Below are 26,604 nucleotides of genomic sequence, written 5' to 3' on the forward strand. Positions count from 1 at the left end.
ATCCTTATGTAAAAGATGCTTTGACATGTATCAGACGTCTTCTTTTTCCCATTCCTGAACTGCTGATGTTTTTGTAGAATTCAGTGTGTTTTCTTGTGACAGCAGAGATCGGAGGGCAGGAAGCAAGGGATTGAAAGAAAGAGAGAGAGAGAGAGGAGGCAAAGATCAGTGGGAGTTGGCAGGGTGAAAGGAAGTCAGCCGGGACCCCCAGAGCTGAGTGATTCACCACCAAATGAATAAACCACACACACACACACACACACACACGTCCATACATACACACGCAGACACACGCACACAGATGTGCACATACAGACAGACTCAGGTTACATTTTGGGGATGTCAAGACACATCACTGTCAGAGCTTTATCTCTGTCCTTCTCTGAAAAGAGAGGACAAGGCTAAATTGGAGACGGATCACGTATTTGGTTTTTCAGCGTCGTTCACTAATTGGTTCATCTCTTCGCTGTGTGTCTTCCTCAACGTGCGTAATGGTATTGACTTACAGACTCATATGTTCACATGTAGATGGTATGTTTGTGACTGAAAGAAAGGGGAGGTTTTTCCATCTATTCCAACTCAGCTGAAATTTCATGCAGCTGTAGATACAGGAACATTTTTCTTTTTAGACATTTTCTGTATACATTTCCTGCTGTGAAAATCCTGAGGCCATTCTGCCGTATTTACAAGAAACATCTGGATTATAGACCATGAATCATTTGTCTGTGCTGTAATTCAATGTCTTCACTCTATTTTCTGCTATATTATCCTCCTAATGTTGAGATTTGGATGTCATAAGCATGAGAAAACAGAAGTGACAGGCGACATCAATCTCGATGAAATGTTTTGATGACGACAAGATGAAACCAAAGGAAACAAAATACGCTCGCTACATAGGGTGAGGTTGTTTTTTTTATGTTATGTAATAATAGGCATAGATGCGTATTTCTGTAGGTACATGTGCTTATGGACAAACACACTCACCTGAAACATTTGTATTTGTGATGATCTGTGAAACAAGAGATTGCTATTGATCAATCTCTATACCTTAGTGTGTGTGTTTGCACGGCCTCGCATATCGAGCATGCATCTAATTGTAGTTCCCCTGAGAGAGGCTTCTGAGACCTTTTTTATTGTTGTAACAAGTGCTTCGCAGTAGTCACACAAATAAGGTCTGTGGCCAATTTGAACTGCACCTCATTCAGTGCTTGACCAGCATGTACTGATTTGACGTCATATAGCTGCTGTATGCAGTTCTTGCCACCAAGATCTCCAGCCTGGAGGCACTGGGCCCTGTGTCCAAACACACATCATCAGTCCCCTCCCCAAGCTCATCAACTCTATCAGCCAGATTAGCTATACACTGAATTAGACAGCCTCTTTCAGCATCCTCACTTGTGTGTGCATGGTTTGGTCAGATATACTGTACAGAAGTGCCTGAGGCTGACTTTGCTCTTCACTGAGACCAGCCTTGGTGACACTACAGAACACTGAAGGAGGCTAGAAAACATGAATACTCAGTGAACCAGAAATGGAGCTTGTGTGCTGTGTTAGCAATCTACATCGTCCGATTGTCTAACGCTAATGAACTGAATCACATTAACATAGCAAACAGGAGGCATTTGAGCACATACACACAAGTTCTCAGACTTTGAATTTATTATCACTTAATTTATACTATGATGCAAAATAGTATAATTTAGGAGTAAAAGTGCAGTGGCATTACATAGCTCTAACTTGCTGTCAAATTAATGCACTGGCTAAAATATCTGTTGCTGAGACAATTATACTTATTTAACAATTTCTGCAGCACTAACACAATAATGCTTGCTCTAGCAATCTATTATACCTGACGGACGGTTGGCTATTTTTTTTTGCCAGTTACCAAAAAGTATCATATGAATGGCCTATATGGTTACAGTGAAGTTAGGTTGCACATTAGCACTGAAGCATTGTCCAGAAGGAGAAAAAAATTAATTGCCTTTGTAATTAAAGCAACCATGAAAGGCTATGAGTCTCCACGGACTACCCTTAACTCTGATACTATTCATAAGAAGAGTAAACCAATTGGTCAGCGTGAAACAACAAGGGTACAAAAAAACATTGAGTTGGGCATGGAAGCCAACAAAATTGGAAAAAAAGAAATCAATCTCTAAATCTGTGCTATTATTTGACGGTACAGAATGTCAGCAATATTCCTAAAGAAGTTTTGGTAGTTGACCCCTGAAGACCAGTAAACTTTTCTGTGTGTGACTAATAATATTTCTCAGCAACAAACCACAGTATCATCATTTTTCAGCACTTTACCCTGCAACCACACAGGCATCACAAATGCCATGACATATTGTATTGTTAAGACACGCACTTCTGAAAATGAAGCATAGCGTGGAAAAAGAATTTACAAAACTATAAACTACATAATTCTTCTATGTTCTTCATAAATTGGCACTTCGGTAACAAAAGCATTAGAAATCTGATTGGGAACCCATGGTTCAAACTTTTCCATAGTTTATGGGTAGATACAGTGATTCTTTATAAGAAATCACTGCCTCTAAACAGATTTATTTATCTTTTTTTCTATGTTTAGGGGTCTAAAAAGAATCCAGCTTAGTCAACTATAACTCTCTCACTCTAACTCGCTCCAATCTTTCCCTTCTGGCTGCCTAACAAAAGGGAGTTACCTGGAAGAATGTGTTTACAGGTTTTGTTGGCCAACATACTGCAGTCGCTGGGCTTGGAAAATAGTGAGGAAGGATTGTTTGTTTGATTGTTCACTGTGTGGACACGACAGACAAATAGCTTGGATTGAGTGGATTTTACTAAATTTAACTTACTTACTGATTATATAATTGTAGATAACACTAAATCAATAAATACCACAACTAGCCATCACTCTCTCTTTTCATTAAGTCACTAGATAACCTGATGGTCCCAGCATCCTTTGCCTTGGTCCTGTGTAGTGTGTGTGTGTCTGTGTGTGTGTATCTTGGCTGGGTGGAGCAGAAGTTATTTAGGCCAGCGTACCCAGACTAAGCTCTTTTGGTTTGTATTTGTATTGTCCTTTTTTTGTATTACAGCAGCAACACGCGCCTCATATTATCCATTGCATTCGTATAATACATCACTGATTCATTGCATTTATCATTGTTAATATGTTCTTGGATACATTTTTCATTTGTTATTGCAAAGTTTGGCGTGTGTGCCTTCTTTGTTGTGCCCATCATAACAGTACCTTTTAAAATGCAGAGTTACTTTTAGTCTTTAATGCAAATGAGATGTAGATTGTGATACTCGGCAATCACAAAGTTGGTAAGGAATTGATTTGTGAGTCATGGTCTTTAGGCCAGTTTTTACTGTTGCTTATTTATAGTGCAAATAGGCAGTATATTAGCTGGTATACAGTTATACAAAGTACTGTTTTTCCCCATTATATGTAATTTTTCTGATACATGGGTTATTTGACGTACACTCGTAGACCTGCTCAAAGACAGAGATACATACAGGCCTTTGGCGGATCAATTGTACCACTGTGATTTTACTTTAGAAGACTGACATCGAGCCTTCTTTGTTCTGTTTTAACAGTTCAAGTACTGATGCATGTATACAGATTGTTATATTGAGTAGTATTCAGCTTCATTTTCATGCACACGAAGGCACAAAGTTTATTGATTCATGTGAGCGCATATGTTTGTGTGTGTGGAGTGGGCTACATAATGACATGTCATGCATCTAATTGCAGTGCCTCTGAGCGTTCGAAACCTTTCTGGTTATTTGCAATGAGCACAGTGGGAGAGTTTGTGACACACACTCAACACAATTTTATGATGAATTAGTTCGTTTAAAAATATACTGAACTTCTGCAACCATGAGACAATGGCATTCGGTGATTTTCCTCTCATTCATTCTCACTCATGTTCTCCATCAACCCCTCGTCAGCCTCTCTTCATTCTCACACGCGCAAACAATCATGCAGATAAGAAAAGAAGCAGAAACACGTGAGTGCATGCTACGTCAGACATGCACAAGCACATACATATTTTTGGCAGCAGACCAGTCAAATCCGCAAATACCGCCACATGAAAACCTTTCTCCTGAACACCGGTGAGGCAGTTAACCCCTCCAACAGGTTTTCTGTTGCCATGGTAACGTGCTGCAGGCTGACCGAGCTGGATGTGAGTGAAAAGCCCATTTCCTTGGCGACCAGTGGAGACATGCAGAAACATCAAATGGTTTGCGTGTGCTTGTGTGTGTGTGTGGAAAGTGAATGAGCTGATGTGTGCTGAAGAATGTGATAAGATCTCATCAGTGCACTTGCCACCCAGCACCGTATCTCATCATTCCCACCAATGATGAAACAGACTGTAAGTAAGGGGCGGGGATTGCTCCTCTGTGATTGACATGACTCTTTGTTCTGTGAAAGCAGTTGACTCACTCACACACATTCACACAAACACAGTCATAGTTCCCCTTGTTCCCCCTAATGACTGCAGCCCTCATTATCTACCAGCGGTTTGTGGCTGTGTGAGGGAACGTGGCGACATGAAAAGAGAACAGTCTCATGCTCATTCTGCATCTCCGTGGATGAGCTGATGCGAGGAGAGTCAGAGAGAGAGAGCGAGAGAGAGAGAGAGAGAGAGGGAGGGAGAGTCATGAGCCAGTTCCCTCTGCATTCTTTCTCTCCCATGAATCTGCCCACGCGCTGCCTTCCACCCACATCATCGCAGCAGTGATGGAACTTTTCTACCTCCTCCCTTTGCTCGTTTTCTCACTCTCTGCTTCTTTTCTCTCTCCTATTCACACGCTCTCTCCCTGTTTTTCTTTTTATCTGTCATGCTTCCTTCCGCAATTTGTGTCTCCCTTTCTTACAAACTCTTCATTTGTCATTCGTGGACTTAACCTTATTTTCTGGCCTTTTTTTCTCTCCTTTATTTTTGTCCCTCCACCCTCCCCCCTTGCGCTGTCTTTTCTGACGGTGTGCACATTTTAAATAATTTCTCCGCCTATGTGTGCCTCAGCCATGTGCCTCCACTACAGCAAAACTCTGGAGACCGTATATGAGGTTTTAAGAGTTTCCACTGTCCACTGTAATGTCGTCAGAGTCCTTTTTTTTTTTAAATCTTCGTCTAGAAAAGTACCCCTTGGTAAATTTGATTTAAGATTCAATTCTTGTGACGATGCCAGTAAAAGGGAGTTGCAATTGCAGAATCTCACAATAGCATTGTTTGTCTGGACATACTGTTCTGAATTCTTGTCTACCATATAATATTATTACAACACAGTAAGCTCTGAGCTTCAGTACAATAGCACCGAATCAGTGTATTATTCATCAGATCCATTCCACCTTCAGAGTTACAGCATCATCTCCAGGGGCAGGTGAATGAGAGGGGAGCAGTTTTATCCGATCACAGCCAGTGGAGTTGCCTCATCAAAGGCCTTCTGGCCTGGTCTGCTCCCCTGGGGCATTGCCATCCTCCAGGAGATACATCAAACACATGAAAGCAGAACCTCCAGAGTCACACTCCTTTGCCTCCATGACAGTAGTCTGCGTTTATCATCATACCTGACCAGCAGTTATTTCGTACGATGCTTTGTGCTGACGCTTACTGAAATAGTCTCCGGTTCTTCTGGTTGTTTTTTTTTTTGATCCACCTATCAAGTACACACGTATATAAACATAGGAATAGTTTTAAATTCTATCGGATCCATAAGAAAGACTTTATTCTCAACAGCAGGTTTACCTCATTTGAGCGAGAAGGGCCATTCACACAGGAAAACATCACAAAGAATATCATTCTTTGCACTACATTTTAAACTGCTAAAGCTGTTTTTCTGAGCGGCGCAGATTAATTTTCAATGCTATAGCCTGTTAGGGAAAAAAATAACAGTACCTCTCCCATTCCAACCACGCAGAAAATTCATATGGACATCTTCTACGCTCCATAACATATTCTGCCATATTCTCACCTGCAGTGTGCTTTCCCACTGCCAGCTGTAGCAGACAGTATTCACAAGGAGGGGGGCACATATGCAGCCATCTTGGAGGCAGTGGTGCATGCCAATGTCTGCCTGATGAGTTCACAGAGGAAGTAGTTCATCTTTCTCCACCGTTATTTTATTCATTACTGCCTGCCGGAGAAGGGAACAGACACACAAATATGCAGAATACAGTGTAGGCAGGCATACACACAGGCAATCAGGTAGGGGGCAGGAAGGCAGAAGCAAACACTTTTATCTAGCATTGTTTTCTGTCTTATCTTCTTTCCTTCTCTTTTAACCTCTTGCTTTTTTGTTCATTATTTTTGTCTCATAATAGTTATTCTTGTTTATCTACTCTATATACCCACTATTTATATGACACGTCACTAAGGCTCATTACAGTTGCCTGAGGCTTTTAAACACATCTTTAAATAGTCTGAAGTCTTCTGAGGATTAAATGGAGATATAAGAAGCCTAGCTGCCTGCGGTGGTATGCTTCTGCTTTGTGTTTGTCTTTTGTTTTGTCAATTTGAGATGAACTGCTTTGGCCTACTTGTGGTGGGGGCAATTAGGAGTGAACCCTTGGGCACTTGCTGTTGAGGATTTCCGGATTTTCTCACTTGAGTAAACAGCAGTACATTTCAAATACACACGTGTACATAAACTGAAACGCACAGAGTCAAAGGTAGCGAGCACAAAGGGGGCAGCAGAGCACTGCGTTCAGGCCCTGGAGGAGTATTTATTTCAACGTTGCTTCCCGGCTTTTGTACGGCGCGTTGCATGTGAAAGGCTGTTAGTTCGCCGGGAAAGAAAAGAAGCCATTGGGCATTGTAGAGTCAAGAGAGAAGGTAAGGAGGAGAAAGAGTGTGGTGTTCTGTAACTGCCTGGTAGCCCATGCTTACCGGAGCTCAACAACACTCATTAAGCTCAGCTGCCTGTGCTGTAAAAGTTTTGGAGATTCAAACTGAAGAAGACTCCTATCCTTCCCCCTGCAGGCCAAAACAACCTCTGAATTAGGCTGTATCTCCCTGGCTTCCTCCTGAGATGGAAATAAGTTTTGATTTGCCTCCACTGTGGTCTGGCTTCAGGAGGCATAAAACTGGTCTCTTGCCGCTTTTCAGGGTAATGCTCAGCAATGCTGTAATGTGAAAGAAGTCAAATGTTAGCCTTCCTCTGGCCGTGAAAATGTTGTAGTTTTAGCTCTCGGTCATCCAGGTCATCTGGTATCTAGACCTGTATGATACCACTCAAAGGCGCTGCTGTTTAGTCTTGAAGAGTATTTGTTTCTCATCTGAGAGGCCTCCTTAATTAGAGTGATGACAAACCAGGGAGTTTCCTGCTATCTAACTTTGTGAATAATTCACGTGAAGCATCATATTATAAAACTTTAATGCTATGCCACTATTTCTGTTTTTTCTACTAGTTATAATTAAACACAGATCAAAAACAGATGTCGTTTCTATATACAGTTGTTTTCAAACATATAAATTGAATGAAAGAGTCAGGATTTCCAGATTATCTGCAGATTATTTCCACGATTAATTGTTTAGTCAATAAAATGTTAAAAATTTGTAAAAAAAAAAACCCAAAGAAAACCAGCAAGTCCTTACATTTAACCAGCAAATGTTTTACATTTTTGCCTGCAAAACTATTGAAACCGCTAATTATATAAATGTTTTATTTTGATGAACTAATTGATTAATCAACTTATCGTTTCAGCTGTAGCGGGCTGATACAGTGATTTAGTCTCTGAATCTCCTCGCTCTGAAGGGATGTGTATGTAGTTTTTACCTCTTGTTAATGATTCCTAGAGACATGAACCAGACATCAACTCTACAGTACCGTATAATATATTATGCATCAATATTATATATATAAACTATTTACCATTGGTATTTTGGTATGTACATTAGTATAATTTTAAAAGGCGGCTGAATATATTTGTGGTGGACTGTGATATTAGTGTGTCATGACAGTGGCCACCATGATTCGCCGTTAGGGACCATGCTTGCTTGCTGACGGTCCATCAATGACACACCAGGGAAGAATACATATTTCCCCACTTCCCCTCACATACACACACCATCTATTCAGTCTCCCCGATATGTAGACCCGCATACTCTCTCGGATGAGAAACTGAAGGTGGCTAACACTAGTTGATTTATTTATGAGGTGGGGCTCAATACCGGCTTTAGGGCTGTCTTTAAGGCTAGCCTCTTATAGTCTATTCTTATTGACCGCATTTGTGGTCTTCATTAATATTACATTTTGACATCTTGACAGATATGCTTTCCCTGAGAACAGCAGCAAAATAAAGTTTTCTACCTCACCCATTCTCAGTACTTTAATTCTAACTTTGACAGGAAGACAGTGATTGTTTCTGCTGAAGCTGTAGCAGTTTTGAGATTTTCTGCTGCAGTCTGAAAGAATGCATCTTTGAGAGGCTAAACTGATCAGTATGTGTAGAGAAGTTTGCAATTTCATCTTTGCTTTTTTTTAAATTATGGATGTGTGTCCTGAGTGCATGAATCAGAGCTAAATTGGTTTGGTAAGTGTTTACCTCAAGCTTTGATTTACTCGGTTTTGATCTAATAGGTCAGGCCAGGCAAAAAGCAACTTGCTCAGGTGACAACAGATATAAGTCTCCTCGAATGCTTCACCAGCACCACAGAAAAAAATCAATAAGGATCCTTGTGTAATAAATTATATTGCAGGAAATTAGAATGGCTTTGGGGTGAGAGTCTAACATTTCAGATGGCGGAAGAAATTCCAAGCGTTGAGGAGAATTATAAATAGACTAGATAAATTGATTTAACATTATGTGATGCATTTAGAGTTTTCCTTATGTGGTTTTCTTACATGTAATTAAGAATGGGTACTTTGCTCTCTTTTAAATTATTCAGGCACACACAGGCGCACAAAGAACCCACATATGCACACACATAGGAGCACTGTGATAGGTGATGCAGTCGTGAAGACTCACTGGTGATGACTGTCACTCGTGGTCCCATGGGTGGCTCAGTGGTCAGAGATTGGGATGTAACAGAGGAAGACTATTATTGTGATCTATTCAATTATTCATCTATGAAAGAACTCAATACCCAGAGCGAGAGAGAGAACTTTGGGTTGACATGGAGCATAGCTGTCATATGCCCAAGCACAGATAAAATGTCTGTCCATATTTTAATGTGACTCTCATAAATTAAAGGGATTCAGAGCTTTTACAGAAGCAGCAAGTCATTTTGTGAAATCGTTTTTAATGTCAGTAATTTAATTCTTGGGTGCAGGATAATAAAGGTGGCTTATTTTTGATACATTTTAAGTCTGCAAAAAGAGAAAAGATATCACAACGCATCTCTTACAAAAGGACCTGTTAATATCAGTAACATTTGCACACTGTGTAGAGGTACCATCTCTTGATTGCTCCTCCATTGTCCGGATGCATGCCAGTGCTTATCTCACCTGTGTTTACTTTGTACCGCCCCCCATTTGACTCATCTGACAGTGGAGTGTATGTTTGGAGGTAACATCGCCAGCCAGCCTTAGCCTTGCTGGTGGGAACAAAAAGCTCCACTCGCTTTTTGTTTTTTTTAACCAAATGTGAGCCAACCACAGCGCACATCGCCCCCATTATTAGCACTAGCACCTATTCACTAAGTGAATTGCTGCATTATAACCTCGCGAGATGAGAAAAATGAGAAGAAAATAAGGAGCAGTCATATATGTAACTGCGAGAGAACCTTTTTTTTATCCCATGTTGTGTTTACATACCAGCAGAACCACCTTTGATGGGATTAGAATCACTAAAGATGTGCTTTAGCTGGCCTGGGAAGCTGCTAGCAGGGAGAATGTGCAGGGATTTATGCATTTTTGATGCAGCGTGGGGAGGAGTGGAACTCTGAAAAGGCTGCATGACCTACTTAGAGAGCCGTGGAATTCAGACGACTCGTGCCACAAAAAGAGAAAACATTTTCTCTCACACTGTGTGTGTGTCAGAGAGATGTGTGCTCTTTCACATGTTCTTTTCTGCCTGCTGGTGTTTGTGTGCGAGGGACATAATACACACACACACACAGTAAATTCTTCAGTGTTTTTTTTCATTTCTCTCTTTACTTTGCATCAGTGTGTATATCCTGCTCCATGGGCTGCATCTCATTTTAAGCTGTTCAGTCTGTTTTATTTAAAAGCCTCTTTAATGAAGAGCCTTCTGACATCCTGCAACACTTCTGCCCACAATCCACTGAGATGGCATCTGGCTAGCTACAGACACACACACACATCCACATTCACTTTTATCCACACAAGCACAGGACTAACAACAGCTTCTCCCTCTGTCCCCATCTAAGGGAAAAATGCAATTTTCTTTGCGACATGGCCTTGTACACAAATTAATTTTCCTTTGCAGTCTAGCCCCTTCTCTCCCTCCTCTCTCCATCACCTCCTCTCTCTCTCTCTTTCTCTGTAGCTATGGCAACACAGTGTTGTACGTCAGCTTCTCAAACGAGACGGTATTGTCCGATTGCTCGGGCTGTCACATTCCTGCTTTTCCTTCACCCTGTAGGGTGAGAGGGAGAGGGAGAGACTCTTTCTTATTGCTCCTATGTCTTTTCAGTCACCTCAATACAGGCCAGTCAATAAGCGATTCATTAGAAACGACAAGCACTCACAGTCAGTGCCTTCAACTGGAGTGTTTATTTGGCCCGGAAATTAGCTATTGTGAGACAAGAGTCGACCACCTGGTTAAATGGTGTATGTGTGTGTGTATATGTGTGTGTGTGTCTGTCCACGTGTGGTTTGCTTGAAGCTACTGGTGATTGATGATTGTTTGTGGACACTGTTGGCATGGCCCCCAGCCTGGTTGAATATGCGCTGGTTGATGAATCCCAGGGTACATGGTGTTTGTGTGTGTGGAATGTGTGTGTATGTGTGTGTGTGTGTGTTGTCGTGTGTGTGTGTGGTGTATGGCATGTGTTGGTGGAGCATGACGTGGCAACTGTGTGCTGGGTGGCAGTGGACCTCCCAATTTTGAATTGAGGTCACGCTGGTGGTCCAAAGCAGGCACACACAGAGTAATCACTGGGCCTCTGTAAAACATGCAGCAAATTGCAGCGAGGTGCAAAGTTGTTTGGGGGGTTTATATGTCAAAGCAACAGATCACATGAGTAAAATCTATTTTTTAGTTTTGGCTAATGATAGTCATAATTTTGGCATTTTAGCCCTTTCATTAGAAATGAATAATAGTCCTACCGATCCTGAAATGTATACATTTCCATTTATCTTTTAATTTCACTGCCATTCACTATTCATTATCCATTTATCTGTTCAGCAATCCACTGTGTTCTCTTGTCACTGACTATTTAATCAATATTCAGCTAATGTTAATGTTTGATGAGCACATTTTGCTTGCCATGTTATGTCAGACCACTCTTTCAAAGCATCCTTTGAAAAATACGATTAGGTGATTAACTAAGACATTAATTGAATTGAGCAGAGAACTGCAACGTTAACATCCAGAGAAGATGTGTTAATGATGCAATGCTTACAGCCATGACCCTTAATGACTTTAGCCCTCCTGGAGATGAGAGAGACAGAGAAGGGGATGAACGAGAGGTGGGAAGTGATTGGGGAGACAGAGAGGGCAGCGGGTGACTGAGAGAGGAAGAAGGGTGACAGAAACTGCGAGACAGAAAGAGTGAAAGAAGGAGAGGGAAAGAATGATGACGTTGATGAAATAGAAAAAGAAGTAGTGTATAGGGAGAGAGGAAGAGGGGTTTAGAAAATGAAAGAGAGGTCCTAAATCCAAACAGAGACTAGGCCAGGATTCCTGGGAGGCGCTTTTCCTGCCTGTAACAAGATTGATGTGCGTGGACAGAAGAATCCCTAGGCTGCAGAGAGGGCAGCCTGAACTGGTATACACACACACACACACCTACACACACACACCACACACAACCACACACACACACCACACACACACACACACACGCACAGGCCTCCATGCACCCACTCACCCAATATGACAGTTCTTTGAGGTTCCACAGTCCACCATGCCTACACTTCCCAGACTCCCATCAGTCTTGTGTGGAATAAAGACAGGTACTGCACTCCTCTCTGTCTTGTTATAAAAGTTGTCAATATACGGTGCTCCTAATGTGGAGAAGGATGAGTAATCTGCCAGTGTCCTTTCGGACCCGACTAAATGTCAACTGCAATATCTGCCTTTTTAAAATTTTGTTATTAGATAACCAATAGTATAAAGGACTACTGGCAATGTCATCTGAACACACCAGCACAAACGTGATCTGTGTGATGATTGCGGTGGGAAAAGTGGCCTTTCAAAAGACAATGTCAAACTGAAGCTAAAATAAACTCCCATTATGTGTCGCATGTTAGATGTTAATGAAAACATGATGGCAAAGTAATTGACAGGTGAAGTCGGCGCAAAACAAAGTATGCGATCATTTGCGGTACTTCCTGTCCCTATCGTTTTAACCGTGGCCATCAACCTTCTCCAACCTTCAGTGAATCAATTTTACTGTACATCTCAAAAAACGTTTAATACTCAATCCCACAAGGGTTATTTATGCCCCTTCTGTTTAAGATTTATGTATCTTTAGAAAAATAGCAAAATAGACAAAATTATTGGCCGAGCTGCAATGTGAAAACCGCTTAATAATAACAACAATTAATAACATAATGGACAGTGCTGTTTGTTGTGTGTGGGCGACAGGGAAGTGAAGAGACAGTCAACGAGAGAGAGAGAGAGCTGGATTTTTCTCAAACCATTTCTACACGTCTACCCCTGCTGACTTTTTACAGAAATTGTTCATAAATTCCAAACAATATTTAAAGCTTTGCTAGTGCTATGTTCTGCTGCGAGAGCTCTGATCAATACATGTATTCTTTGAGTTTGAAACAGTAGCCTGATGTTGTTGGTATTCAGCCTTTTTTGGGCTATTACATGATTAAATCAATTCATTTTATGAAAAAATGCCCCCTCACAATTTATAACAGCCAGGCTCGACTGAACCTGTGAAAAGAGGTGTGTAATGTGTTTTGTGGCTCTGTGGGAGCCTCTTTCAAGTCCGAGAACATAACCCCGATGATGTCAACAGGGTTATCTCGACCTGGGCCATAAATGTATAACAAAAAGCATGCATTGCAAACTTGGGCGATGAAGTTTGAAGGAAGTGGGTCTTTTTCCAGCCAGGGAAGGTCTAATAAAATACTCTATCAAGTTGCATCGTGGGACTTTTTGGTTACAGCTTTTTTTGGAACTTAAACTATACTAGAAAGCTATTTTGGTCTCTGCAACCTTGATTGTGATCATTCTTTTTTTAAATCTGTGTGTTGTCAGTCAGCTTTATGGAAGTGCATTGCTAAATCACTGAAATACTCTTTAAGTACTTGAACCTTTTACTTTCAAGGCCATGCACAGATGCTGATTTAATATCCAACCAAAAGTATTATGGCAGTATTGTGTTCACCCTACAATTAGAAGTACTTTGCTAATGTAAAATACTCTAATGGGAACAGAGTTGAAGGAGATATGAATGCACATGCACACAAGAACACACTTTACATGGAGTTAGCTTAGCAAAAAGATTGAAATCGGTTTTGCCTGGCACTTTGCTGGTTCCTTCAAACAACCTGGTACAAAGTGTAAAACTTGAGTATATTGTCATGTGCCCTGTACCACATATTAGCCTTAATGTACTAGCAGGACTGTCCCAAACTAAGGTGACAGAAACAGAGCTGTACCATGCAAGCACACACACACACGGCAAGCTCTCTCTCGGAAAAATCATCATTCCATGGTACTCAACTGTTGCTGAGTTGATGCAGGCTGTCAAGGTCTAGTTTGTGTACGTTTCAACTGTAATATAAAATGCTTTTTCATCTCTCTCCTCCTAACCTGGATAGACTGATGGTCTCCACTCTTGCACACAGCATTATATGAGGTAAATGCGCTGGAGACGGCTTATAAAAAGTGGAAGCAGGGGCTTTTTAAATGTGGATTCTTCGAAAGCAGAGGTCAGCGATATCCAGCAGGACTTGTATATTTAGGCTGGAAGAGTTTTCCTAAAGATTGGGAAGGAGAGAGGGGGGAGAAAGAGAGAAGGGATAGATTGGGTTGAAACTTTTACACAGTTGTTGTCCATAAAGCTTTAATATCCCTAATTGACAAGGAATATATGAGATTTTATGTGCTCCCTTATTATTCAGTTTATAGGCTGCTTCAGTTGAGTAAAACTCGAACATAATCTAACAAGTATCTTGAAGGGTAGCAATTTTTCATTTTGAGTTCATTTGGGGCTGTGCTGTCAGTGATAAAACAGAAAAAAAAAATTTATGAGGAATGCCTTGAGTCAAAATCGACTGTGGTGCATTTTGTAGCAGCAGATACCATAACTCCCCAAATCAAGAAGACTTAGCAAGAATGACTTAAGACTTGCAGAAGTTTTTAACTCTTTCTCTCACTTCTCTCACTGCAGTTGTCTTCTGAAACTAAACCATTAACCAAATTTATTCTCCTTTGTTCCACTTCTTTCTCTTTTTCCTGCCCCTCTTTACTGGATTCATCCATGGGAGAGTGTGGAAGACCTTTGGGGCCAAGAAACAATTAACTTGATAATGGGCTGTCTCCCTCTCTCTTTCTTCTTCCCACTCTATGTGTAGTACTTAACAGATACACCAGTTTGGGCACATCTGCAGTTGCTTTTTTGTAAGTAAAAAATATATGACGATTTCTGGCTAGACTTATTATTCATGAGGAACTCCTACCATAAGCAATGGATGGCAAATAGCCATTTTTGTTGCCAATCCGTCTAATAGTTGTTGAAATATACAGTGTGGACCAAAGTGGTCCACCGACCATAAAACTGACTGATGCTGCTAACTTTGGCTAAAAACAACCTAACCAGTCACAACTTATGTCATGTTATTTCTGCTATAAACAAGACAAAGGTTTAGTGCTCCTAGAAACCCCAGCTTTGTTGTCTGGAAATGGCGTTGGCAGGGTGGATATGACAGTCTACCCCAAAACAGGAGACTGCTAACATGAATGCAATTACAGATGAACAAAAACAAAATGGCAATTACATAGTTATTATTCATGGACGACTTTTTGGCATTGGTGCAAATAATAAAATTAATGATGACTTAATTCCATTTACCTGCTTCAGTGTCAGATACCTGGTATTGTGCATGCTGGCTCACTGTCACACCATCATGGCTTACTGAGACACTTGCATTGAAGTTATTAGTAGAATCTGAGCTTTTCCCACTATGACAACTAAAACTCTGTGCTCTTAAAAATGCCTACTATCAGGTAAGCTGTGACATTTTCCATAACCGGAAAACTATGACGCTAAAAACTAACTGAGAATCTACTTAGTTTTTACTTGATTAAGTACATCACTCCAAATGCTCCTCTCCTCTCCTCTCCTCTCCTCTCCTCTCCTGTCCGGTTTCTCCTCAGGGACCAATTGGCTCGTTTCAGTGGGATTACACTTTGGTCTGTCCCGCTCACTGGTTAGCGCAACATGTTCCAGCTGTTGTCAGGCCTTGTCAAAAGCACAACAACCTGTAATAGGCTTAACACAGCGTCTGCTTCCTGCACAGGACAGATTGCTAATAAAGGTGCAATGTGTTCGCTGTGATTTTAGCACCACTGGCCAATTTGAGCTTATCTCAGATTCACGAGTGAGCCCATGTGTGTGTTAATGTGTATGTATTTTGTTTATGATTGTGTTTTTTTTGTGACAATAAGCATGAGCACAGGGTGAGACTTGTGTGTGTGTGTGTGTGTGTGTGTGTGTGTGAGAGAGACAGAAAGTGAAAAAGAGAGAAAGAGACTTGTCACCACCGAAGAGGCATCCAACGTGCCATCATGGTTATCCTGGTGGCCATCTGAGCTCTCTAGAAAAGCGAGGGATAGATTTGAGTGCAATAACAAGAGCCAGACTGCAGTGAGAGGTGGAAAGAGGAGGAGATGGAGGGCAAACAGCCATCAGCTTGAGCAGCCCAGTCAGTCTGTCGCAGTGGATTTTAAAGGCCAGTCTCTCCCCAGACAAGTGGTGGGTTCCTTATATTTTTTTTCTATCGAAGGGAACAGATTGAAAAACCAACTCCATGATTCATTCCTCCTCTCAATTTTACTTCATCTACTCTCTCTCAATCAATGTGTACTCTCCTCGTATACACCAGGGCCTGCTGTCTAAATGTTACCACAAGGAGCCTTGATGCTTGCTGCATACGCAACTCCGCTTCATCCCCACCTCTTCTTCCTCCCTTTCTCTCCTTGTTGCTCTTTTCCAAGTATCTCACTTAAAGCTTTGACTATTGATTTTTACATTGGTTCCTTAAGTGCGTTGAAATAACCTGTCAGCCATGTCTTCCTGGTCATTTAGAAAGAGAAAGAGAAAAGGCATGGTGGTATGTTACACCCCAGTGGACCTCTCAATTGCCATGGGGCTCATTGATGGGGAACAAATAGCTAAAGATCTTATGTCTCTGTGTGTAAGGATGGTAGCAGGCAAAATGAGGCTGCCACTGCTGTGTGAGAAGTTTAGTCAGCGGTGTTGACCCTAATTGACAGATGAATGACCTCAAGTGAACTCAAGGGAGAGGCCTCTTTATGAAATCGCTATTGATATACAGGTAGTTAAATGTACTGTAGTTACATTGCCTGTACACTGACATAGTAAAACTTTACTAAACACATTCACATACTCGACCCCCCCCCCCCCNNCCTTCGTTCTTCCTCTTCCGACAGTAGTTGGTATTGACAGCCATGACGGAGTTTAGAGGATTAGTTGTGTTTTGTACGTGGGGAAATGGATAATCTCTTTTCGGATCTGACCTATTGGCTGCACCGAGCTAACTCTATAGGGCTTTATAATGCCAAGCATATGTTTTAGCAATCACTGGATTCAGCCTGGCTCACATTTCCTCTCCTGGCTTGGAGATGTGGAAGTAATTCAATGAGTAGTGCATGCAGGAGGCAGCTGTAGCTGTTAGAGGAGACCAGCTTTTTGCATCTACTGCACTTCTGCTGCATGAAACCTTAAAACATCAGGAAGTGATTTAGAATACACACTGTGTGTAGGCAGGATGGATGCCTGTACGTGGGTACGCCTTGAAAGGGGACTTTCAGCACTGTCAGTGTATGTTTCTGTTGACAGCGCAAAGATGTAATTTGAGGTTTACACTGACAAATTTTTGTAGCTCCTGGAAGCATTGTTGTGTTTTGCTATTTATTGTGTTTCATACTTTTGTAGGCATATTGTGGAGAGGGATGTATTATAGATAACAAGTAGAGAAGGAATCTTTCTCAATTTCAAGGTTATTCTCCTTTTTTGTGTGTGTAGGTGGTGTCTCAGGGTTGTCAAATGTCCCTCTTACTTTGTTGAAGGTGTTTTGGGGTTTCCCTAGATAAATAGATACATATTCTTATGATGCATGTGTCCTCAGTGAAGCATTACATCTACCGACTAAAGACTGGAGAATAATTCTAAAACAAATGAAGCCAAGGGTGGAAGTTTTAAGTAATTTCAATGTTGTTACAACACATATCATCATGTTTACATGTAGCTACAATATATACACAGTTTACAACTGTGTGTAAAAGGCATTACATTATCTCAATACAGGTAAATGAGGCAACAACATATACACATCCAGTATTAACCCGAAGACACATTTTTCTGTGGTGGGTTCCTTTAGGATTTTGTTCTCGGTAATCACCTGTGCTGTTGGCCTTGTCATGAATAAACACAGTGTGTGAAGAGCAGATTGCTTCTGACATCAGATCAGGCTCTCCCCTTCCTGTTTCTCTGTTTTTCCCTCTCTCTCTCTCACTCACACACACACACACACACACACACACACACACCTGTGTATGTATGTGTGTGTGCAGTGTTGGGCCTCAGGTTGCTGATTTGGGTGCAGTAATTTGCCATTAGACGAGGGACAGGTGCAGCTGCCTCTGTTTGCAGCTCTAACAAGGCATTTCATCATGGTTAGCTCCAGCCTGGTGCTCTGATCAGCTCTTGTTCTTGTCACAATATCACACACTTGTGCGCGCACAATCGCACACGGAGATGCGCACACACACATACAGCACAGAGACACGCTCTCGTGGTCTCTACAGGGCTGTTCCATATTCTATATGCTGGTTGGAATGGAGGGTTTGGGTTCAAAAACCCACATTGCCTTGAAAATGAAAGACAGGCTCCACATATGTTGTGCAGGCTGACCCTGCGCAGAAGCGCTGGTTAATTTACCCTTTAGGAAATTATCAAAATATTAGTTCATTGTCACCTACTACCCAAAAATGTGTATTCTGGCCACATAGTCATAGCTTTAACATTTCTTATAAGTGTACATGTTTTAAAATTGGACTTTTAACTATTGTCTAGGTGGTTTTCGGTTGTTTTAAGTATTTTTCTCTTAATGTAAATCGCTGCATTATATTATGTTCAGTCAGAGGAGCTTAATTAAAAAGTTCAACTTTGCCACAAACTTTGGTGAAGATTTTGCTTGCGTGTTTTACTCCTCTATAGTGACTTATTATCGCTGTAATGTGCTTTGCAGTTACTTTCAGAAAAAGGGGCAGTGATGCATGCTGACCTTTAAAGAAGGGCTGTTTTCCAAGATGTTACAGAATTTTGATTAAAAATATATAATGAATGTAAATCACCTCATGGAGCAGGAGATAATGGGTAAATAAATAAATACATTTCTGACATTCTAGGGCAACTGTCTTTTCACATTTAGCCTTATTGAGTGTGATTCATCAGTAGCACAATAACAGTAGGCTAATGTCATCATGTAATGATATATCAATACGGATGAATCTCAGTAGCTTTGTGTAAAGGTCAGAATGAAGGAGCGGTAATGGAGACAATGTATTAAGGAGCATTTGAAATAAACTCCTCCTTGGCCAGCTGTCCCATCAGTAATATTCTCTAAATGGTAAGGGTAGCGGTGCAAACTCACTGCACTAAAATGTCAAGCTGAGGAGGAGACATTTTGCAAAAATAAAAATAGTAATAAACTATGAATCTTGTAACAAGTATCAGCGACTGAAGTAAAACTCAGATTGCAGTGTGTGTATGAATGCCAGGATATCATGTTTTCTGTTTATGGATCCTCAACATTAGACAGGATTCCATGCTACCCTTGAGTTTCCATCTCCAGGTTCTTCCACCATCAGCCCTCACCCCACCAACTCTCTCTCACGCACACGCACACCTTCCTTGGCCGTCTCCCAAGGCGGTCAAACAGATTACTACGGGCGTTAACCCCATCGATCGGCTCCAAATGGCCTCCAAATGCCAGGAATTAGATTTCAGACTGGGGAAGAGGGAAATAAAGTACTGTAGTATTTCTTGCTGCTCGACTTGGGAGTTAAGTGCTGCTGTGCCTTCCTCATTGTAACAGTTTTTCCTCAGAACTTCTTTGTGTTTTTCAGGACAGTTATATTTTTCTCCCTTTATACCTTGTTTAGAGCATATTTCTTGGAGAAAAGTGGGATATACATTCGGTAGCCAAACCCTCTCTGTGACTGCTTGAGAATCCTTGAAAAACACATAAATTTCCGAGTACTGTTGAACACAGATATGCAAGTGTAAAGAGTGAAAGAAATCAATAGAAGGAGAGAGGGATTTGCTTGTGTACTTGTATAATATATAATTTGTATACATTTAAACTATACTCAATAAAAATATCCTTACATTTGATATTAAAATGTATTTTATTTATATTCGATGGACTGTAGGCAAATGTGCAAGGTGCTGGGCAGCTTCTGAGCATCTTAGATAGCCACTGAATCAGTCTCACAGTCATGAATTACTCCATTGTGGGGTTATAATTGAGGGCAGGTTTATAGCACTGGTTGACTTGGCTTTATTAGTTTGTGCTTAATGTCAGGCTAATATCTCTTCACTCCTGTCCTTCTCTCCCTCTATTCAACTGCTTGCCCCCCCACTCACGCCATCACCTCCACTATCTCCATGTCTCTTTGCGCTTTGTATCCCATTATATTCCGCTGCCTCCATCCCGCTTTGTCTACCTGGCATTAAGCTTTACAGAGTCTCCATAGCTGAATAAGTATTGATTAATGTCTGAGTGGTTGTGCTACCTAATGGGAGGCTAAATATAACCATCGCTACACCGGGGCCCGCCACGGCCTCCTCCCTCATCTAGCGCTCAAAGTGTGGATAGTTACACCGTTGGCATGACAACACACCGGTCAAGGCTCTGTGAGCAGTCACAACAGATTGTGTGCATGTGTGCAAAGGTAGGAGATGATGAATGAAGCATGAACAGAGAAACGAGACAAAAAGAGCATTTTTTGAGCTTTACTGAAGCTGCTTTGCTTTCACTTGCTGTTTTTCTCCCTCCATTAAAAAAGCTAGATGTTCTAATTTTGATGATTTTTAATTACTTACTGCAATTCAGTTGAGTGACTCCATATAGAAAATTACAAATATGGTTACAGCTGATATAATTAGTTGATGATTTGATAAGACGACCCAAAGAAAAATAACAATTATTTTGATAATTGATAAATCATTTAAGTTGTTTATTATTAAGGAAAAATGTCACACGTTGTGTAGTTCCAACAGATTTGCTGCTGTCGCAGTACACTGAGGATATTTAGGTTTTAAAAACTAATTTGAAGATGTTGCATTAGGCTTTAGGAAATCTCCACTATTTCCTGACAATTTAGACCACATAATGTCAAGATTTATCACATACATAAATATGGAAACACCTGCTTAGATAGTGTGGTCACAGACACCCGGAATTTGGCTCAGAATTACTTGCATGTGCACACACACACACACACAGACACACACACACGTAGACCGCCTGTTGTTGGGTTTAACTGTTGTAAAGCAGTTTTATTTGCTGTAGAGGGACTGAGGAACATAACCATTCTTTACCTCCTACACTACATTGTCACTCTCCGTAATAAATCAGCTTAAACCTGCTATATCACCAAGCTCTATTGTACTCACGTTGGCAAGTTTAGTTGCCCACATTTCTTCTCTGTTGCATAGTAACCAATTGAGAGTCGCAATCCTACCAACCCACCTTGTTATGGCCAGCTGGAGAGAAATGAATGATAAGGGTATGCAAATGGAATATCTTCTTTAATAGCCTGCTGTTTTATTCAGCTGTGTGGCCAGGATAAGGAATCCCCACTGTGTCTAATCACATCTTCTCCCTCTCATTTCACCTGAGGCATATCCGCAATCTAGTCTATTTTTGACTGGCATTACAGCATACATTGTTCTCTACCGGCATGAATGTACGTGCACAGGGGAAAACCGTGTTTTTTTTTACCAGTAATTTGTCTTCTGCTTCAAAAATTGAAAGCCTTTCACACAAAAAACTGATGGCTTAAATCTTAGCACATGATTAAATCTGACTGTGGAGGGGTAAGTGCAGTGCAGGGAGATGGCTGTAGCAGCTCGTGTGTGTTACGCAGCAATTACATTTCGGGCTTCCGACACTGTCATCAGCAGACGAGTGAAAAACCCAAGATGTAAACACGTGCGATCCCTGCAGGCGTGACACCTGCTATGCTCTTAATAAAGTTACAAACAGATCACAACATACAGTCCTAGGTGTCTGGTTAGAAGTCTCATTCCTCTACATTCGATTTTCAGTTTTTCAATCTGTGCTGTGGAGGGCTGGCCTCGCTGTTGTTCAGTGGGAAATCTCATTCAGTTGCCGGCTGATGGCTAACAAGGTCAAATAACTCTCCAGATGAGATGGACCGTGTCAGAAGGCGCAAACACACACACACACACACCTACACACACACACACACACGCCACCTGTCATTCAGTCAGTCAGTCCATCTATCTGTCAGCCGCACACAGGAACACATCCTGAATAGAGTGGCAATAATAGAAGACTGAGAGGGAAAGTGTTTACTGCTGATAGGAATATCATTACAAACTGTGGAAATCAGGGAATCACAGCAAAATCAGTTAGCCAGCTCATGTAGCAATCAATAGGAACTTACACAGTTTTTCTGTTTAGGTTTTTTTGTTCTCTTCTCTCATTTCTCTCTCTCTCTCTCCTTTTTGCACAATCTTTTCCTCTGGTTGCTATAGTGACGTGAAATGGCTGCATTCTGCTGCACTGGATCAGAGCGGGGGCCCGCTCTTGCAGCCTGTGAGATACATTGTCTTACATGATGGTTTCACAGCACGCGCACACAAGGCTGCAATTACTGCGTGTTAGCATGTGCCAGAGTGCTCAAAGAGTTAAATGTTATTTAAATGTCATAGTTTTTCATAAACTGTGTACATTACAGTAAACTAGGGAGTATGCTGTTTCTGTAGTGCATCTATCACAGTATGTTGGAGTATAATGACCCGGTGAGCACAGCTGTTTGTCTTGTACAGTTGGTAATTATTGATTCATTTTATTTAGGGCATCGTGTAATGTCCTACTTCTTCGACTATCATCTCATCATCTTCTGATGAAAACAAACAGAAAGACTACAATTTATGTATAATCTATATTTGTTGTAGAGGAGTTCAGATCTACATGGTATCCAAAAAGAGTGTTTTGTGTACCTCAATGTAACTTTTACATCCTGACTGGTATTTGCTGAACCCTCATCCGTAAATTCAATATATTTCTACCTTCTCATTTACTCCTCCTTCCTCTCTGTTAACTAATTTAAATGTCTTTTTTTCTCTTTCTTCCCTGTCTACCGTGTTTCCCCCCTTCATCCCCGCTCACCTCTCTCTGCGTCGTAGTGTGACAACGCCAAGGGGTTGAGGGCCTTCTTTGATGCCATATGCTACGGTCCCAAGCACCTGATGATCTTTGGTGGCGTCTGCCCATCTGTGACCTCAATCATTGCAGAGTCCTTGGAGGGGTGGAATCTGGTACAGGTAGGGTTTGTGCTGTATATGTCATTAGGCATTTGTGTGACATATAGCCATTGTGCAATGTCTGTGAATCCAGGATACTGCTGTACCAGGTCTGTGAGTGGGCAGAATAGGATTAAATAGAAATGCTAACACCTGTGTACTTAATGTACTTGTACTGTACATGGTCTACGGTTTCTTCTTGTTTCTGTATTACTATCAGAAAACCAGATTTTCCTACTTAACTGAGTTTCCAAAAATTCTTGTCCCTTAGAACTGCGGTGTGCAGATAGGTCCTGGGATTTCGCCGGGGTCCCAACTCATGGCTTAATCCTTTATTAACCTTGCCAGGGTGAATATCTAATTGGCGTTGTTCTAATCCGTACAATCCTCCTTCGTTTTACAATCAGAGACAGAGTCAAAATGGCTTAAACAGGACTTGAAATCAGTGTAAATTGCACTGAACTTCCAATAAGCACTTAATATCAAATTAGAAAACCAGACTGAGATCTCAAAGTAAAATGCTGTTTCATGTGGCACACATGATCTAGCAGAAAATTGTGTTTTGTCATTGGTTTGAGCTAACAAAATTGTTTCCACTCAGTCCAGTCAATGTTAATTACTTACATGACATAATAGATTTTACCATTCAATTATACTCTTGCTTCCTAAAGGGCATGTGCTGCCATTAACTTTGTAGAGCTTTATGATTGCTCACTGTTACCATTAAACACAACTAATTCTTGCATCTGGTAAACTTTTGACCCCCTACGTTATTGGTTACAGTTTCTGTGACTGTTAAATGTACTGCAGCACCAAAGAGGGGAAATGCCTCCTTACAAAGAATACATTCCTTTTGGTGCGAACCCTACAAAGGTTATCAGGCTCCGATAAGAAAGGAGTGAAGCTTCTGCCTGGAAGAGATAGTATAATTCAAGAGGCTGCATTTTGAATTGAATGTCATATTACGTGGCATATTTCTTCCGCTCGCAATTACTGTGAATCTGCTGCTTTTCATGATCCTTTTTGCTCGCTGTCTTGTCAGGGTCACTCAAGAGTGAAAAGATCATCAGGATGAGGGAATGAAAGGCTGAGTAATTTTTTGTTTCTGTGTTCTCTTCCTTTTGGTGGTAATGATCTCAGTCTAGAAAGAGGGGTTCAAGCCATAGTTGAATTTGAAATGCTCTTAAGTATTTCTCTGTGGTTTATACGCATGTCCATATTTGTGTATGCTCTCTTCTCTATTTATTGGCTTGTTTGGCTGTGATTACCTGTGAGAAGTGCAGTAGCAATCTTCTGCTCTGCAGAACACTCTGCCTGGTACAACGTGTTCCCCAGAGCACTTTACCAACCAGACTCTTTTCGCTATTATTACACAGACCAACACCAACAAATTCATGCCAGTCTGATCCAAAATACGCATTGTGACACTGCTTGGATAGCAGACAGCAAGTGATTAAGGGAAAAATGTAAAAGTGAATGGCTGAGAAAACACTGAGAATGTACCTGTGTTTAAAGCAGATGCCTTAAGAACACACACTTCAGGGCCAAGGTAACTGTTATGGCTGTTGCCACAAGCAACTAAATGGCCTCTTCTAGGCCAGCAGGCATGTACAAGGTAACTGTTATGGCTGTTGCCACAAGCAACTAAATGGCCTCTTCTAGGCCAGCAGGCATGTACATGCAAGGGCACTATAAATATATTTTCAAATCAGTTAGCTTTACAGCACCATGTTGAAGCAGGTGTCTATAGAAGTGCTAAATGTTGTAGTATCGTATCAGACATTAATATATCATTACTTGTGGGTACATTTGTCTATAAACAAATTTGAGTGTTAATAGTAAATGTGTGTTGTTGTATTTTTGGTCTGGTGAAATATCAGAGGCTTAGGTTACTGTTTTCTGAGATGCAAGATGTTTTTGCAGACCTGAGCTCCATCCTCATGTCATTCCTTGGTGAGTATGACTTATATTGTGCACTGGAAATGTGCAGAAAGAAACGTCAGTGGATGTGAACAACACACCAGATAGCTTTTGGTTGTTCTATGGAGCATAAATGCACAGCAAGGTGGCACCGTTCTGTTTAATGATCATATCATGTACCTATCAAGCTGGTTCTTGCACTTGCCAGGTACATTGCTGGCCTGAGCCTCTCTGCAGCACCTATGAGCGCATCAATGTTCATGTATTCTAAAACCATTATTATAGAGTTCCTTTGTGGCTAATAGCCATCACCCCTCAGGGAAGGTTTTCAGAGAGCGTTTGCGAGGTTAGGCACTGATTTTGGCGAAAAAGGCTTGGCTCACAATTGGCGTTCCAATTCCTCCCAAAGGTGTTCAGTGGGGTTGAGATCAGAGCTCAGTGCAGGCCAATCAAGTTCCTTCGCACCAAACTGGCTGATGTTGCTACCATAGACAGTTTGAAACTGCTTGTGGTAAGTTATGAAATAGATTTACGCCCTCCAGCACTCGTTGGGCCTGCTCTGTGAGTTTGCATGTTCTACCAATTTGTGGGTGAGCTGTTGTTCCTCCGATGCTCTTCCACTTCACAATAATAGCACTTACAATTGACCAGGGCAGATCTAGTAGGGCAGAAATGTTAGGAACTACCTTTGCATTACGACCCATTCTGAGTTCTAAATGTTTGTCTATGGAAATTTCATGGTTGTGTACTGAATCTAATATACCTGTTAGCAATAGGTGTGGCTATAAACACCTGCACTCAGTAATTAGTAAGGGTGTGCACTGACTTTTGGTCATATGTGTATGAAAGTGTTTGTAGTGTACGTTTTTTAAGAGACAGACAACTCTCTGCTTTGACAACAGCTGTTGTGGGAGGTAGTCAGCCATTGCTCCAAGCTAGAATAATGTGTAGAGAAGAGGGACAGAAAGGATGGGTGTGAGAAGAGGGAGGAGACTTTCCTGAACCCAAGAGGAAGAGACAGAGGGAAGGAGTGATGATTGGAAGTTTTGAATCCTGTACCCGACAATGTTTAGCATGCCACTTCAGCGGGAATCTGTTTTTATAACTGTGAATTCTGTCATCCTGCATATTTATTACCCAGCCCTGGCAGCCTGTCTATAAAATGTGAGTTGGTGTGGAAGGATATAGAGAATTTTTCATGGTGATTTCATAGGCCAGGCTCAACATGCTCATCATTTCCACATCAAAACAGGGAACTCGCAGATAGTATCTACAGCAGAGATAGCTGAGAGAGCAAGCACTCCTGGAAAAGGCTTAATCATACACCCATAAAAATAGCATTCAATCAGTGTTGATGCCTAATGAAGTCAGCTTTGAAAGGCTCGACAAAAATAAACTCCCAAAGCATACCTGTTTGTTTTACTACTAATACTTAAAGCAGAATTGGTTTTCGAAGGGAATCTGTGCCAATATTTATGTACTAAAAGCCAGTAGCCCACATTGTGTTATTCCTAGCATTTGGAGTAATGTATCCTGAAACCTCCCTAATTAAGATTGTTATGGTTAGAGGATGATGCAGTGATTCAAATACTAGTAATACTAATTGAGACGATAGACTCTCAATGGGCCACTTCGACCTGCAAGGCGAAGGTCACGTGACCAATTGAGACAGTCATTAGGTTAGTTTAAAGAGGGTCAAAGAAAGAGAGAACACAGGAAAGCTTGTTTACCAACCTGCCATATTTCTTGAATATTTCTAGATGTTTTCACCTCCATTTACAAATTGACAAATTGTGATTCA

General features: G+C 41.2%; 1 protein-coding gene across 1 annotated transcript in view; it reads left to right on the forward strand.

Annotated features, from left to right (window-relative positions):
* The window catches only part of gabbr2 (gamma-aminobutyric acid (GABA) B receptor, 2), a 169,195-nt gene that overhangs the window by 23,974 nt on the left and 118,617 nt on the right, over positions 1-26,604 (forward strand). The window contains exon 2 of the mRNA XM_035680883.1: positions 22,767-22,904. Coding sequence (XP_035536776.1) covers positions 22,767-22,904 — 138 coding nt within the window. The remainder of the gene's footprint in view (positions 1-22,766; positions 22,905-26,604) is intronic.

Source organism: Morone saxatilis, unplaced genomic scaffold (assembly GCF_004916995.1).
Source record: "Morone saxatilis isolate NCDOM2014 unplaced genomic scaffold, NCSU_SB_2.0 Contig9, whole genome shotgun sequence".
NCBI lineage: Eukaryota > Metazoa > Chordata > Actinopteri > Moronidae > Morone > Morone saxatilis.